The 16,339-nt window shown below is 37.0% G+C and overlaps 1 protein-coding gene across 1 annotated transcript in view; it reads right to left on the bottom strand.

The window, feature by feature from the left end:
* The window catches only part of ADSS2 (adenylosuccinate synthase 2), a 43,970-nt gene that overhangs the window by 12,040 nt on the left and 15,591 nt on the right, over positions 1-16,339 (bottom strand). The window contains exons 4-8 of the mRNA XM_005539631.3: positions 12,648-12,698; positions 4,374-4,440; positions 3,987-4,094; positions 2,864-2,945; positions 173-299 (exon numbers count right to left, since the gene is read on the bottom strand). Of these exons, the coding sequence (XP_005539688.1) occupies positions 173-299; positions 2,864-2,945; positions 3,987-4,094; positions 4,374-4,440; positions 12,648-12,698 (435 nt within the window). The remainder of the gene's footprint in view (positions 1-172; positions 300-2,863; positions 2,946-3,986; positions 4,095-4,373; positions 4,441-12,647; positions 12,699-16,339) is intronic.

The following is a 16,339-nucleotide window of genomic DNA, read 5'->3' as shown; positions in this document are numbered from 1 at the left end:
TCTGTAATATTCCTTTAAAAAGAGTGTCACAAGACAACAAACTTTCATCCTTCCTGAATATACAAGCTAAAAACATTGTTTTCAAACTCCTTAATGCTAACATTACTTATTTATATCTTAACTACTTAGGGTTCAGTTAAGCTCCCTTAACTATAAATCGTACCTTACTTACCAAAATCAATATCTAATAGTGCTGCATTTGCACCTTCTACCAAGATTTTCTTTGGTGGTCCATGTAGGGCCTCATATAGGAAATAAACTCCATCTCTCACCATTGGTTTAATCCTTTCCATATAACCCTATACACAAAGACAACAACCAATTTCCATGTATATTAAAAAATGTTTAACGTAACCAGAACAAGAATAAATTACCTGACTTTATGACATGAAAACTGACAAACGCAAAGCAGAAAAGGACTGGTGACGGTGCTCACTCTATTGTAACATTTGGATTAGCTTTCATCTCTCATGCTGATTTTCCAGGAACAGAAAAGAGGCATTAGCTCAACAAAAACTAGAGATACGGTGAAATTCAAAGGTTCTATATTAACCTCACTGCAAATAAAACCCTCTCAGCAAAGTAATCATACTTCATAAAACAGCTTTCAGGAAAATAAAAATAAATGACTATATTACATTGTGCTTTTAAATTTTGTGAGGTATTTGAAAAGTTGCATTTATAACATAAAAACCACGATTTTTTAAATTTTATTTCATTTTTTGAGACAGAGCCTTGCTCTGTCACCCAGGCTGAAGTACACGGTGGGAACATGGCTCACTTGCAGCCTCGACCTCCCAGGCTCAAGCAATCCTCCCACCGCAGCCTCCTGGGTAGGTGCACCACCACCATGACCACCTACATTTTTTTTCTTTTTTTTTTTTTTTGGTAGAGGTGAATTTGCCCATGTTGCCCAGGCTGTTCTCAAGTGATCCACCCACCTCAGCCTCCAAAGTGCTGAATTACAGGTGTAAGCCACTGTGTCTGGCCAACCATGAATTCTGAAACTTGCATCAGAGTGATTCTCAAAATGTGGTGAGGGCCACAAGTTACACTGCCAAGTATGCAACTATTAGTGATTGATTGCTGTTATTCTTTTAAATTTTATCCCATTACTGTAACATTATCTATCTCTACACTATTACTAGTAGATAATGTCCAATACTATGTAACACACGGGCATTATAAAAATTTCTCAAAGCATTTAATTGTTAGTACTACTGCTTAACTTCAGAACTCAATTAAAAATGTAAAATAACCAAGAGCTTCCCCTAAGGCCTTATAGTATAACTGCATGAAACCTAGGTTCAACTATGTTTAAATATGTAGACTATTATGGAAATTCCAGAATCTACTCATGAACCCACCGGAGTGCGTTAATACCCACTGATAAATGTCTAGATCGCTCCTTGGCTCTAGCCTCCAATTTCTGACTTATTCCCGTTTTAGTTCTATTTTCATGCCTGAAATGACCACACTAGTCATCCCACTTGTTTCTTAAAGTTTTCTCGTTCAACACACGTTACCTATAAGAATCTTCTTACCCAATTCTATTTATTATTATTCATCTACTTTACATTCACGTGGAACACATATAAAATGGAATTGAGAAGCCATACTCATACTTTGGCAAGTAAATATGTCCAAGTTGCTAGTCAAAAAGTTAAAATATTTGTTGCATAATAGACTGGGTATGGTAGCTCATGCCTATAATCCCAGCACTTTGGGAGGCCAAGGCAGGCAGATTGCTTTAGCTCAGGCATTCACAACCAGCCTGGGCAACATGGTGAAAACCCATCTCTACCAAAAAAAAACTAGCAGGGTGTGGTGGTGTGCCCATAGTCCCAGCTACTCGGGAGGCTGAGGAGGGAGGATCCCTTGAGCCTAGGAGGTCAAGGCTGCAGTGAGCTGTGTTCATGCCACTGTATGAACTGTGTGACAAAGTTCATATAGTTCATACAGTTCTCGCTTTGCCTGGATGACAAAGCGAGACCCTGTCTCAAAAAACAAAATAAAACAAAATATTTATTGCATAACTGAATAAAAAGAAAATGGCAGTCTATTTGTAACAGCAATCAGTGCACTGAAATGCAAATACCTAACATTTAAAACGTTCCTTGTAGGTCATATTTGTTTAGAACTCAGTGATAGGGCAGACCTAAGGTCTGCATTTATTCTAGAATGGCATATGAGGTTTGTAGATTCCTACTCAGTTCTGGAACTGATACTGATACTTATTTATAGATGAGAAGAAATAATAATCAGATTCACAGGAAACAGTTTGAAGTTCATCAAAAATAGTAAAAGGTGAAAGAATGGAGAGGATAGGAATTTCAACTACTGACCAATGTAAGCACCACTGACACCTAATAGTTGCCAAGAAAAGACTAATCTTTGGTCAATTACCTTATTTGTCTCTTAAGAGTGCAGTGCTAAAGAAACTGGCCCTATGGGGTTATCCTTCCTAAACGGGTTGGTTAGCCTGAAAAGTTCTCACTCAGCCCTCTGCTGATCTATCCTCCAACTGTTAGAAGTGATTTTTAGATAATGCAAATCTAGTCTTCTTTCTGTTCAAAATTTCCTAGTAGCTTTTCATTATCTCCAGGATAAGATCTAAACTCCCTGTCATTGCACATGAGACGTATGATCTGGACTCTGTCTCCTTTACTTCAGGTACTCCTCCTGCTCCCTACTCAGTATTTTATCTAAACCATATCATGTAAAGTCACTTAAACATACCATGTCCAAGACAAACAATTTCCTTTGCCAGTTCTTACCCAAAGCCTGCAGGAATGAAAAGATCTAGATGCCAATTTGGCAAACAAGTATTAAAAAGAACATTAAAGAGATCAGAAAGCATTACCTTGAGTTTCTGTAATTCACCTTCAATGTCTATTTCCAAAGTAGGATATATAGATTTGTATTGGTTAGCTAGAACTTTAAACCTGAGAAATACAGATAAATCAAGACATTATCACTCTGTACAAAAATATTTAAAATAGTATCATTTGATTTCAATGATTTCTGCAGATGGTAAACGATCTTAACGGCAAATTAATCCTGAAACTGACGTTACCTTCTGAGAAATAAAATTTAATAAAGGAGATCAGCCATATGAATACATAAGACATTCAAATTATTTTTTTACTCAAGTTTAGGCATAGCGACAATATAATTAAGGTGATATGTGTGTAGGGAGGGAAGAGAAATGGAATGACTAAAATCTGTAAACACAAAAGACTTAAATCTGAATTAACTGTATTATACTGTACCATAACAAACAGGGGCAGTTTACACGATACTTGTAAAAGAGAGAGAGGCAGACATTAGCAATCTAACATTCTTCAGTAAAGGTGCACTGCCAGTGCAGACAAATGTTACGTGGTTGATTGAAAGGGGATACAATGTCATTATAGCTTTGATGCCACTTGTTATTATACACAACCAACTCCCTATCATTGAGTCACTGAGTAGCTTTTTGATGACTACTAGGTTTCCCATGGAGATCTGGCTACAGAAAGCATGTGTTAACGTAGCATCTCTGTTTTTCAAGTTGAGTTTGGTATACAATAATTCACCAGTATCTGAGAGCTAATGATTTCTGGGTGGGAGGACATAAGGAGTCTCCAGGTCTGAAAATGCAAGGATCAAGACCTTAGAATGTAACCATCCAAGGACTGCCACAGCCCCTGGAATCATTCTATTTCTCAGGAAACCATTCCATATTTCAATTCTTAAATATAACTCTGCCTTTGTCTTCTTAGGACATTCTATTAAACCACCATCATGTTATTTTTCATGAAGTTAATCCGTAACTAAAGATTAAGTATAATGTAATGAAGATAACTTGAACATTTCAAATCTTAAAAAGGCCAACCACCACTATTTTAACTAGAACACTGACTGTACCATTTTACACCCTAGGTTTAAAAAAAAAAATCTAAAAATGCATTCATTCCTTCCATTTTCAAACACAAGTTAGTTACCTCTCAGAGAAGCCATCAAAGTCAGAAACAAGGTCGCACATCCTGAGTCCACTCCGAGCAGCTTTGGACGAATAAACTGGGCCAATGCCCTTTTTTGTTGTACCCAAACTTAAAAACAAATCCAAACAAGCTTTAAGTTAGACAAGAAAGATGTAGGTCTTATGGTCAGATCATTACAGTGAATAAAGTTACATATGACTATTTTCTGTTTATATTATTTCTTGCTAAGTATATGTTCATAATCCTACTGATTTTCTCTAAAACAGGATATTCTAATACTTACTTTTCTTAAACTTCTGGTCTAGAATTAAAATATAAGGGTCTGTAAATGCTTAAACTGTACCAAAAACAAAAAACAAAAAACAAACAAAAAACACACACACATACTTTTTTCCTGCTTGCTCTTGTCTCTGTTGTTCCTGGATACCATCAGCTGCTTGATGAAAATCAAATACTGAGGGGAAATAAAACCACAGTTGTTGAAACAAAGATAATACACAAAAGCAAAATACACTGCATTTCAAATTACTGAAGTTATAAATCCCTTCAGCCTCATTTCAGTATAACAAATTAAACACATTTTTAAAAGTGATAATGGTAGAAGATGATAACACCAACTAGTACATTAAGATGAAAATCTGTCTGATCTTTCACTCTTATTTATTACAGTCTATACTATTTAAAAAACTAAGTCATTAAGAGGTTAATTTTGAAACATTCTGCCCTAAAATTTTACAAAGGTCAATTTACAAAAATACTCTTTTTTCTTTAGGTTCTGGACTCCTAGAATCTAGGGCTCATGTTGACACCTTCCTTTTCCTCACTAGTCTCGAGCTTCCATCATCTCTCACCAAAACTGTAGTCTCCTAGTGTGTGTACCTCTTTCCATTCTTAGACATCGCTAATCCAAATGCTGTCATGCAGCCAAAGCATCTTTCCAAGACACAAATATGGCATTCACACCTCCCCTGCCCTTAAAACTCAACAGTTTTCCACTGCTCTAAAAAAAGAGACAAAATTATTTTTATTATCTGGCCTCCTTGCACAGTCTACACTTTCATCTTATACTCATGCTCTGCCACCCGCACTGCCCTCTGGTCACACTGGCATTCTTTGCAGCCCTCAGCTACAAGGCATGTACTTCTGCATGAAATATTGCCTCTTTCTACACCTACACATAACTTGTACTCTTTCTCCCCTGCCAATGCTCTGAGAGTATTAGGATCATGTCAGTTTAGTCTACTAGTTGATTTCCAGTGCAAACAAGTCCTCAAATATTTACTGACTGAACAAATAGCTGGTTTATAGAAGAGGCAGAACTGGAATTTTGGTCTCTGAACTTCTAACCAAGGCTTCTTGTTTTTTGTTTTGTTTTTAAACAGTTTTATGGGAATATAATTTATATAGCACAAAATTCACCCATTTAAGATGTACAATTTACTGATTTTTAGTATATTTAACTATAGTTTCTTTTTGCTAATGAAGTCACTGTTTCCAAATAATTAAGTTGAAATGTGTAGATGTTTAACAGAAAGACTGATATGAGGTTCTTGGGATTAATGGTAGCATCTGTAAAAGAACTATTTAGAAGCATTAGAAGACTGATATTGAAGTTATAGATGGTGAAGCTAGAAAAGTCTGATAACCCAATCTAAACCCATCCTCTGATTAACCCTGCCCATAAAACCATGTATGTACTCTTCTCTACTTTCCTCCTTTTGAGACACTACTAAAACTGTCAAGGCAATCCTCCTGCCATGCTTGGCAAGGTTAACAACCATAGCTTTTTATGATCAACAGGTTTCCCTGGTGCTGTTAGTAGGAAAGTTTTGATACTGTACATGCTAATCAGTTATATTTCAGAAACTAAATTTGTGTGATTTAAAAGTATCTAGTAAGCAATATCTGCCTTAGTGCCACACAGTTAGGTAACAGTAACACCTTTAAAGTCATATCAGTATACTGCACACCAAAAGATATCTACAAGAATGCTCAGGGTAACAGTATTTGTAATATCCCAATATTGGAAACAACTCAAATTTTCATCAATGGTAGAATGAATGGATTTTTAAAAGTGTGAAATGGTCATATAAAGGGATACTGCACAGCAATGAAAAAGAATAAAATACTCTTTATGTAAACAATAATTTTGATCTGTAAGGGTCAGTTTATCATCATGTTCCCATTTTATTGCCCAAGCAATAGTCTTTCTCAGTTACTTGAGAGGCCAGAATAGTTCTGAAGGGCTGTTTCATTAAACCCTGAATTTGCAAATCAGTTATGACAAGATTGAGATCTTAGAGTATACCATTCTCATTTCTTTTGAATAAAAAGACATTTGAAAGTAAATGTTTTGTTTTTTATGCTCAAAGAAATTTAAAAAGCAACTGACAACCCACAGATAAATGGTTGCTGCAAAGCAGGTGAACCATATTTTTCAGACATTAATTTAGCGCCTTGTCACAGAGCTAATGCTTTCCTTGGTTTTTCTAGGCCCCAGGAAGCAATTAGTGTAATCAGAATAATTACGTTCATAAGGCTTCATCACGGCATGGAGCATTAATGCCTCCACTATTACTGTTTTGAAAGAACAGCCTTGGACTATCTGTTTCACTTTCTACAGCCTAGATATTGCAAACAAAGAAAACATCATAATTGTGCACCTTTAGTTAAGTTTATTAACAGCATTTTAAAAGTTTTAATTTACTATTATACTTAAGTTTTATTAACATGATTAATGTTATACCATATTTAGTATGAGACTCGGAACATGTAACAGCCACTTTGCTTGCTTTCTCACATCTCCCTGAGGTCTTGGACTCAAATGTCACTTTTCAGTGAAGGCTCCCCGGCCACATTACATACAACTGTAGGCCCCTACCTCCTCCTTCAAACTGTCTGCCATTGCCTAGCTCCTTTCTCTGAGTTACTATTTCTCCTCAGAACTGAGCACTATATGCCATGCTACATGGATTACACATTTCTAGTAATATGATCTGTTTTCACTAGTACACGATATGCTCCATTAAGGGATGCTTTTGGTCTTTTCCACTGCTGAATCCTTAGTGCTCAGCACCATACCTGACACAGTAGGCATGTAATACATCGATATTAAATAAAAGAACAGACACCTAACAAATCTGGATTTCATATTTAATTTTTTTAAGGGTCTCAACCACTCATTAGGCCATTTTCCCTCAATAAGCATCTCTCACAGTACAAACTGAGTTATGAGATTCAGTGAACAGGGCAAAAGTTTAATGCAATAGGTCCTTGCATTAGTGTGCTAATGTAAAGAATTGGCCAGCAACTTAATAATTTTTAAGTTGCCTTAAAAAAATCAACTGCTTAAACCTTCTAAGTGAAATACTTGAAGGTAACTCGAGTAACTAAAAGATGCAATTATAGCCCCTACAGCAACTACCAAAATTCATAAATTCATAAAACAAGAGGTATAGCTAGTAAGTTAACAGTGGGGATAATATTAAAAATGTTCAGTGTAAAAGAAAGCAGGAAAAGAAGAAAAATAAAGAATAAATAAAAAGAAAACAAAGAGCAGACATAAATCTAACCATAGTGATAATTAACTATAGTAAAATTAAATAGTCTAAACATTCCAATTAAAGGATAAAATTGTCACAATGAATAAAATGCAAGACCCAACTACATTTTGTCTATAAAAAATACATTATAAGATCCAAAGAGACAGACACACTAAAGATCATTAGAGGATGGAATGCGATACACCATGCAAATAGTACTCTTAAGGTAACTCTAGTGGCTATATTAATATCAAAGTAGATATCAGAATAAGGAATATTACCATAAAGAGGATATTGTGGTATTAACATTCATAGCTTATTAGATACTTTTAAATCACACAATAACAAATTTAGCTTCTGAAAAGTAACTAACTAGTACATACAGCATCAAAACTTTCCCACTAACAGCACCAGGGAAACCTGCTGATCATAAAAAGCTATGGTTGTTAATACCAATTCATAACGAGGAAAGGTTCAATGCATCAAAATCAGAACTGTAAACATACATGAACCTAACAGAGCTTCAATGTGCATGAAGCAGAAACTGACTGACTTCAAAAGAGAAATAGACAAATCCACAATTATTGTCAGAGGCTCAACACTCCTCCCAGTAACTGACAGAATATAGATAGAAAATCAGCTGGGATACAGGACTTGAACAACACTATCAAACAATTTGATTTAATTGGCATTTAAAGAACACTCTACTCAACAAGAGCAGAGCACATATTCTTTCCAGTGCATGAAGACCATTAACCAAACAGACCACATCCTGAGCCAGAAAAGAAGTCTCAACAAACTAAGATTAGGATCATACAGAGTATATTCTCTGTTCACAATAAAATTAAATTATGAATAGAGAGAAATCATGAAAATCTTCCAATATTTGGAAACACGAACATCATACTCAACATATAGGTTAAAATATAAATTATGTTATTTTGAACTGAATGGAAATGAATGTATAAATAATATTTGTGGAATATAGCTAACATCATTACATGTGTTAGAGGAACACATGTAATTTTAAATGCTTACATTAGAAAAGAAAGGTCAGGAAGGAAGAAAGGAAGGGAGGGTGGGAGGAAAGGAGGGAGGAAGAGAGCGACGTCGGTCTAGTAGAGTTCATGATCCAAGCTTCTAAAGGAACTACAAAAACGAGCAAATTTAAACCAAAGAAAGTAGGAAGAATAGAAAGAGCTGAACCCAGTGAAACAGAAAATAGAGAAAATGGTTTTTTGGGAAGAAAAAAAAAAAAAACCCACAAAATCAATAAAATGGATACCATGAATAAAAGAGGGACATCACTGAAGACTACAAAAGTTACCAATAATTTGAGAAGTTAGACGAATACATTTCTTTAGGAAACATAAATTACTAAAACTGACAGAAGAAACAGAAAAATCTGAATATCCCAATATCTATTAAAGAAATAAAATTCATAATCTTCATGGAATTCATAAAAACATCCTCACAAAGATTTTCTATAAAACATTTAAACAAGAAATATTACCAACCTCACACATAACTCTTTCAGAAAAATAGAAGGCACCAAAATTGAAGAACAGACAACAAAACTAAAGAAAACTACAGAGCAGTATTTGTCAGGATAAAAACAGTATATCTTGACCAAGTACAGCACTTAAGTTAGCTGTTGGGTGTACACATATATGAATAAAACACGTAAAATTCTTTCCTTTGTGGACACAACCTGTGTAAGGTGTTTTTACTGATTGGGGAACTAGTGACTGCAAAGGAAATCACTTGCCAGAGGATCCATAATCAAGATTTGGATCCAGATCCCTCAGTTTCAAAGCCTATAGTTTTTTCCATTGTACTACGCTCCGTATCACCCACCACACTTTTATACAGAATCTCATACTACGGAAGATTTTAAAAATCCTTGGAAGTAAATGAACATTTTGAAGCATCTATATGCCAGATCCTGTACTCAGTTCTGAAATGAGAATTCTAACGCCTTAAATCACAATGGAGCTTACAAAACTGTCCATTCAGTGCCATGCTGACAGGGCAGTCTCTAAAGCAAAGACGGAAGCAGTTTCACAGCAACGATTTTCCAATTAGTTTTCTGATTTTTTAATGATACTATTTACTCCTTTTCACTATTTTAGAATTGATTATATTAAAATACATGTTTCTGACCGGGCAGTGGATTACGCCTGTAATCCCAGCACTTTGGGAGGCCGAGGCGGGTGGATCATTTGAGGTCAGGAGTTCAAGACCAGCCTGGCCAACATAGCGAAACCCTGTCTCTACTAAAAACACAAAAAAATAAGCTGGGCGTGGTGGGACATGCCTGTAATCCCAGCTACTCAGGAGGCTGAGGTACGAGAATCGCTTGAACCCAGGAGGCGGAGGTTGTAGTGAGCCAAGATCATGCCAGTGAACTCCCGCATGGGTGATAGAATGAGACCCTGTCTCAAAAAATAATAAAATAAAATAATAAAATAAAAAATATGTTTCTTGTAAGACTTTTTAAGGACCCTAGGAAATGAACCTTATAGGCTTATAGTAACACACATTTTAAAGCACAACACATCCATTATTACACATATTACTACTAACACCTAAATTTTAGTCTGAGCTTATCTTCTACAGGCTCAGTCCTGTCAGAAATACTTTCCTTTAAGGACATACATTTATGGGAAAAAAATCATTATTAAAGAAATATAATTGTAAATAAAATAATAATATTCATTTACATTTATTATGGCTTAAACTAAATTACTTTCCTTTTACTCTAGGCCTTTTTACCCCTTCCCATACTACTTTGTTGTTTTGTTTTGGTGGTCTAAAATAATTAAGTAACTTGCTTAACCTCTATGCTGTACCAAGGATGGAACTGTTAAGTGACAGACCCAAAGCAATTGCAATGAAGAAGGAAGATGGAGAATCCAGACAGGAACAGGGATATGTCTCTTAACACGATGTTCTTTCCAACAGGCTGATATCATCAGCATACATTTATATCTGCACATAGCCCAACTACCTGATTACATACGCTGATGCTATACGTTATTCAAAGGGCAGGTATTAGGGATTATTCTGTTTTGCAATCCTAAATTGTGGTATGCTGATTAAGATAATGAATTTCACAGAGCAGACAACATAACAAAAAGCCATTAGAACGTTCTGAAGATAAGTAGTGGTTTTTATCATCTAATGCAGTGCCTTGCTTTATCCACAATAGGAACAATGGATACCAAAAAGCTACACATAAAATCACGAAGGTAAAAGAAGATAAAGTTGACTATTGGTAACAGAATAAATAAAGCTAATGAGTAGTAAGTATAAGCAAACAAAAACGCTACAAAAGTACTTCACAAAAACATATTTTTCCTTATACACCTAGGAAACTGCCAATAAGAAAGAATATTGGTAGGGCTGGAGGCAGTGGCTCACGCCTGTAATCCCAGCACTTTGGGAGGCCAAGGTGGGCAGATCACCTGAGGTCAGTAGTTCAAGACCAGCCTGACCAACATGTGAAACCCTATCTCCACTAAAAACACAAAAATTAGCTGGGCATGGTGGCACACCTGTAATCCCAGCTACTCAGGAGGCTGAGGCAGAAGAATCGCTTGAACCCAGGAGGCAGAGTTTGCAATGAGCTGAGATCACCCCACTGCACTCCAGCCTGGGTGACAAAGCGAGACTCCATCTAACAACAACAAAAAAGTATTAGTAACACTGTATTGCTTCCTATATGATAGCACAACAGTGATATATAAGTTTAAAATTCAAGTCCTAAGATAAGCTAACAAACAAAATATAAATATTTTTAAAATCAGAAGCTTAAAATGGGCAACGAAAATGACAACCTCCTTCTTCTGAAAACCAAAACAAAACCCTTTTGTCCTTATCCAAATTGCATGTTATCATTTGGGACTGCAAAGCTTCTTTGTTTCCTTTGGTTTTTGTCTTGGTTATGCATCTATGTTATTAATTATTCTGGAAATATAAAAGGTGCCTTTTAAATAAAAGTATTACTGATAATACTATCATAGTTTAAGTATAACCAGGTGAAATATAAACTACTCACAAGCTTAGTTTTATGTTAAATACAGAAGTATTCCACATTTTATCCAGTTACACTAACAAACAGCTATCAAAGTCTTTGCATTCAAGGATAACCAGCCTACTAATAGACAACATACAGGAGGACAACAAATATTGACATAAAACTGTTTTTCAGTAAAAACAAAAAATTGTTCCTTTCAGACTTTACAGATTAAGAAGCCTGTGGCACACAATGTAACAAAGAAGCCAGTTTCATATAAAAACTGTATGTTAATCCAATAGAGTTTACTTTAAATAAGTTATTTTATTTGGGTTACTAGGATTATACCTAGGATTCAAGTCTGTGGCTATTATCTGGAGGGACCATTATTTGATTTCTGTGCTTGGCTGATAAATACTGTTAAGTATCTTGATGAGGCTGCCTTTTAAATAGAGGCCAGTGTTAAAACTAGAGCAGCTACTGCCACAGGACACATACATATTTAAATATAATTTAAGAGTGCAGATCAATCATAGAGAAGTTTCCTACATGGTTTTTACTGATTTATTTTCTGGTTATTGTCTCTTAATCATGTCACTGCTAATTAACAATTCTATTGGTTCTGAAAGAGAAAAATAAACAGAAAAGAAAATCCCAAATTTATTGGTAGTGGCTGAAATTTAGGTTAGTCTGAACAAAATCTGAATCACTTAAAAAGCAATAATTATTACATTTTAGGCACAAAGACTCACTCTATCTGCAAAATGGTACACTTACTTTTACAAGAATATTACATGTACAAATAAATGTTCTTTGCATTTGATGTGGCTTATTTTTAAATAGAATTAGAGATGTCTTATGAAATACCACTTGTATTACAAATTTGCTTAGCTAACCTTTTTTTCAAATAGGTAAATTTCAGCCTAGACTTTGTTAAAAAAGAAAAAAAGTAAGTTTTTTTTGTATTTAGAACTCAATTACTACAATCCATCCTACTTATGCTAAATAAAAATAAAAGACAAAATTAGTTACTAAATACTTTCATTTGATAAATTTCTGATAAAAAGATAGTTACAAATAAATGCAATATATCCACCTTACCAATATGAGCTCTGTCAGATATAATAAGCCTTTTTTCCCAGCCTTCTAGTCCTGGAGAGAAAGGAGAAAAAGATATATTTTAATTGAATATTCTGTACAGCAGTTTTAAATCTTAATTTCTTTTTTTTTTGAGACGGAGTCTCACTCTGTCGCCCAGACTGGAGCGCAGTGACGCGATCTCGGCTCACTGCAAGCTCCGCCTCCCGGGTAGCTGGGACTACAGGCGCCGCCACCTCGCCCGGCTAATTTTTTTTTGTATTTTTAGTACAGACTGGTTTTCACCGTGTTAGCCAGGACAGTCTCATTCTTCTGACCTCGTGATCTGCCCACCTCAGCCTAAAATCTTAATTTCTTTAGAAATATGTCTAGGCCGGGCATGGTGGCTAATGCCTGTAATCCCAACACTGTGGGAGGCCAAGGCAGGTGGATCACTTGAGACCAGGGGTTTGAGACTAGCCTGGGTAACATGATAAAAACCCATCTCTCCTAAAAATACAAAATTAGCTGGGCGTCGTGGTGGGTGCATCTAATCCCAGCTACTCGGGTAGCTGTGGCACAAGAATCACTTGAACCCGGGAGGCAGGGGTTGCAGTGAGCCAAGATTGTGCCACTACATTACAGTGTAGGCAGTGGAGCGAGATGCTGTCTCAAAAAAAAGGAAATACAATGTCTAAAAGCATTTTTTTTTTTTTTTTTTTGAGACGGAGTCTCGCTCTGTCGCCCAGGCTGGGGTGCAGTGGCCAGATCTCAGCTCACTGCAAGCTCCGCCTCCCGGGTTCCCGCCATTCTCCTGCCTCAGCCTCCCGAGTAGCTGGGACCACAGGCGCCGCCACCTCGCCCGGCTAATTTTTTTTGTGTGTGTGTTTTTAGTAGAGACGGGGTTTCGCCGTGTTAGCCAGGATGGTCTCGATCTCCTGACCTTGTGATCCGCCCGTCTCGGCCTCCCAAAGTGCTGGGATTACAGGCTTGAGCCACCGCGTCCGGCCTAAAAGCATTTTTTACTGAAGCAATCATGTTTGTATCTTTTCTTCTGTATAGGAAACATCATGTCTAACAAGAGTTTTCTCACGTCATTCATTCCATACATAAATTCACTCACATGCTATCTTTCCAAATGTCTTGCTCTAAAAGCTCCAAATTCAAACCAGTCACATCCACATAAAATATTTCTAGGAATCCAAAAGGCAAATGGTAGAAAAACATCATGCTGGGGAGGTTAGGTACCTGGCAGGCAGAAATTTGCTAGGGGAGGTTAGGTACCTAGCAGGGAGAAATTTGACAGAAGGGAGTTAATTTTAGGAATGGCACCCTTTCCCAAAAGATAATTATTATAAAAAATATGGGCCGGGTGTGGTGGCTTATGCCTGTAATCCCAGCACTTCAGGAGGCCAAGGCGGGCGGATCACCTGAGGTCAGGAGATCGAGACCATCCTGGCCAACATGGTGAAACCCTGTCTCTACTAAAAATACAAAAATTAGTTGGGTGTGGTGGCGGGCGCCTGTAATCCCAGCTACTCAGGAGGCTGAGGCAGGAGAATCGCTTGAAGCCAGGAGGCAGAGACTGCAGTGAGCCGAGATCGTGCCACTGCACTCCAGCCTGGTGACAGAGCAAGACTCCATCTAAAAAAAAAAAAAAAAGCACAGAAAATAAGCTTTTTCACTAATTCTTCTAAGGTACTACTGTTAATTACTGTACTTACTACAGTGAATTGTAAGGAGATATATCTGTCTCCCCATTTAACTGTGGAAGACCTAGAGGAGAGGCTGTGAGTTTTCATAGCACAGGGCCTGTTATCCAATAAGTGGTTTTAAAAATTATTTTTGGCTGAGAGCAGTGGCCTATAATCCTAGCACTTGGGGGACCAAGGCAGGAGGATTGCTTGAGGCCTGGAGTTTGAGACCAGCCTGGGTGACACAGAAAGACCCCATCTTTACAAAAATAAAAAAAATTTAAAAACCTGGCCAGGCATGGTGGCACGTGCCTACGGCCCCAGCTACTCGGGAGGCTGAAGTAGGAGGACTGCTTAAGCCCAGGAGGTAGAGGCTCACTACTGTGTTCACACCACTGCACTCCAGCATAGACGACAGAGCAAGACCATGTCTCCAAAAAAAAAAAAATGCTTGAATGAACAAATGAATCCAAATTGATGTTTTTCTTTAAAGACAATACTAAAGACAAACTGCCAAGCTGCAAACATTTCAAAACTAATCTTTAATAATGAAAAATTTGTTTTTACCTTAAGATTTATTTTTAAAATATATTCCTTAAAGATTAAAGAGGAGAACCTCCTCGGTAACGTGCGAAAAAGTAAACCTGGAATATTAAGCGTCCCCCTCTATGGTTGTTTCGACACACAAACATGTACTCTAAAATTAGTTTAGGAGATACAATAAAGAAAATAGGAGCAAGAAATTCAGTAAAGTGGAAAAAGAGCAGGGTCGGATAGGCTAGAAGGAAAAAGGGAGTAGGGCAAACTTATTAAAGGAGATGAGAACAGAGAGCAGCACCAATATAAAAATCACAGACTAGGTCACAGGTAAAAACGCAGAAAGGAGAAAAGAGATGGTAGCAAAGACAGGGTTCTGTAAAATCACATTTAGTGGTTAAGAACACTTGAGGACAGATTGCTACTTTTAAACCTGAACAGCGCAGGATGCGGTGGCTCACATCTGTAATCCCAGCACTTTGGGAGGCCAAGGCTGGCGGATCACAAAGTCAGGAGCTGGAAACCATCCCGGCTAACATGGTGAAACCCCATCTCTACTACAAATACAAAAAATTAGCCAGGCATGGTGGCACGTGCCTGTAGTCCCAGCTACTCGGGACTGAGGCAGGAGAATCGCTTGGACCCAGGAAGCAGAAGTTGCAGTGAGCCGAGATCGTGCCACTGCACTCCAGCCTGCATGACAAAGCAAGACTCCATCTCCAAAAAAAAAAAAAAAAAAAAACCTGAACAATACTTTAACAGTAATTGCGTCTTTTAAATGTGAGCTAATTCAAGGGGAAACTATACTAATGATTCTCCTCAATTATGTATTACAGGTTGAGATTCCCTTATTCCAAATACCAGAATATTTCAGATTTCAGATTTTTTTTTTGGACTTTGGAATATTTGCATACAAATAATGAGATCTCTGGGGTGTGTGGCTCAAATATATACATGAAATTCATTTATGTTCCATATACACCTTATACACATCAACTGAGGCAATTTTATACAGTATTTTAAATAATTTTGTGCATGAAAAAGTTTAGGGACCCTCCTCCTCCTCCTTCTCTTCTTCCTCCATCCTCCTCCTTCTCCTCCCTCCTCCTCTTCCTCCTCCATCTGTGGTTGTTTACCAATACCAACATTCTTGACTCTGAATTTATATGCTGATAAGTAATTATTTCCTTACAGTTATTCACATGCAAGTATTTAACAGGAAAAAATATGACATACCACTAATACAGTGGAAAAAATGTGTTCAGGGTAACTAAGCAGTACAGCAGCAGCACCAGAGTATCTGTATCAGCTGGCAAACAGCAGTAACAACAAACAGTAGGCTTTCAGTCTCCATCTGTATTCTATATTTCATTTATTACCACAGTTGGAACATCCAGCTAGCACACATGCCACTTTATTACCCTCTGTGGGCACGCTTGTGTGGGGGAATCTGGGCGTGCATGGAAAAGATATATGAAAGCTGAA

The sequence above is a fragment of the Macaca fascicularis genome, chromosome 1, assembly GCF_037993035.2.
Source record: "Macaca fascicularis isolate 582-1 chromosome 1, T2T-MFA8v1.1".
NCBI lineage: Eukaryota > Metazoa > Chordata > Mammalia > Primates > Cercopithecidae > Macaca > Macaca fascicularis.
Note: the sequence above shows the minus strand (reverse complement) of the source record. Positions and strands in the feature narration are given on the sequence as shown.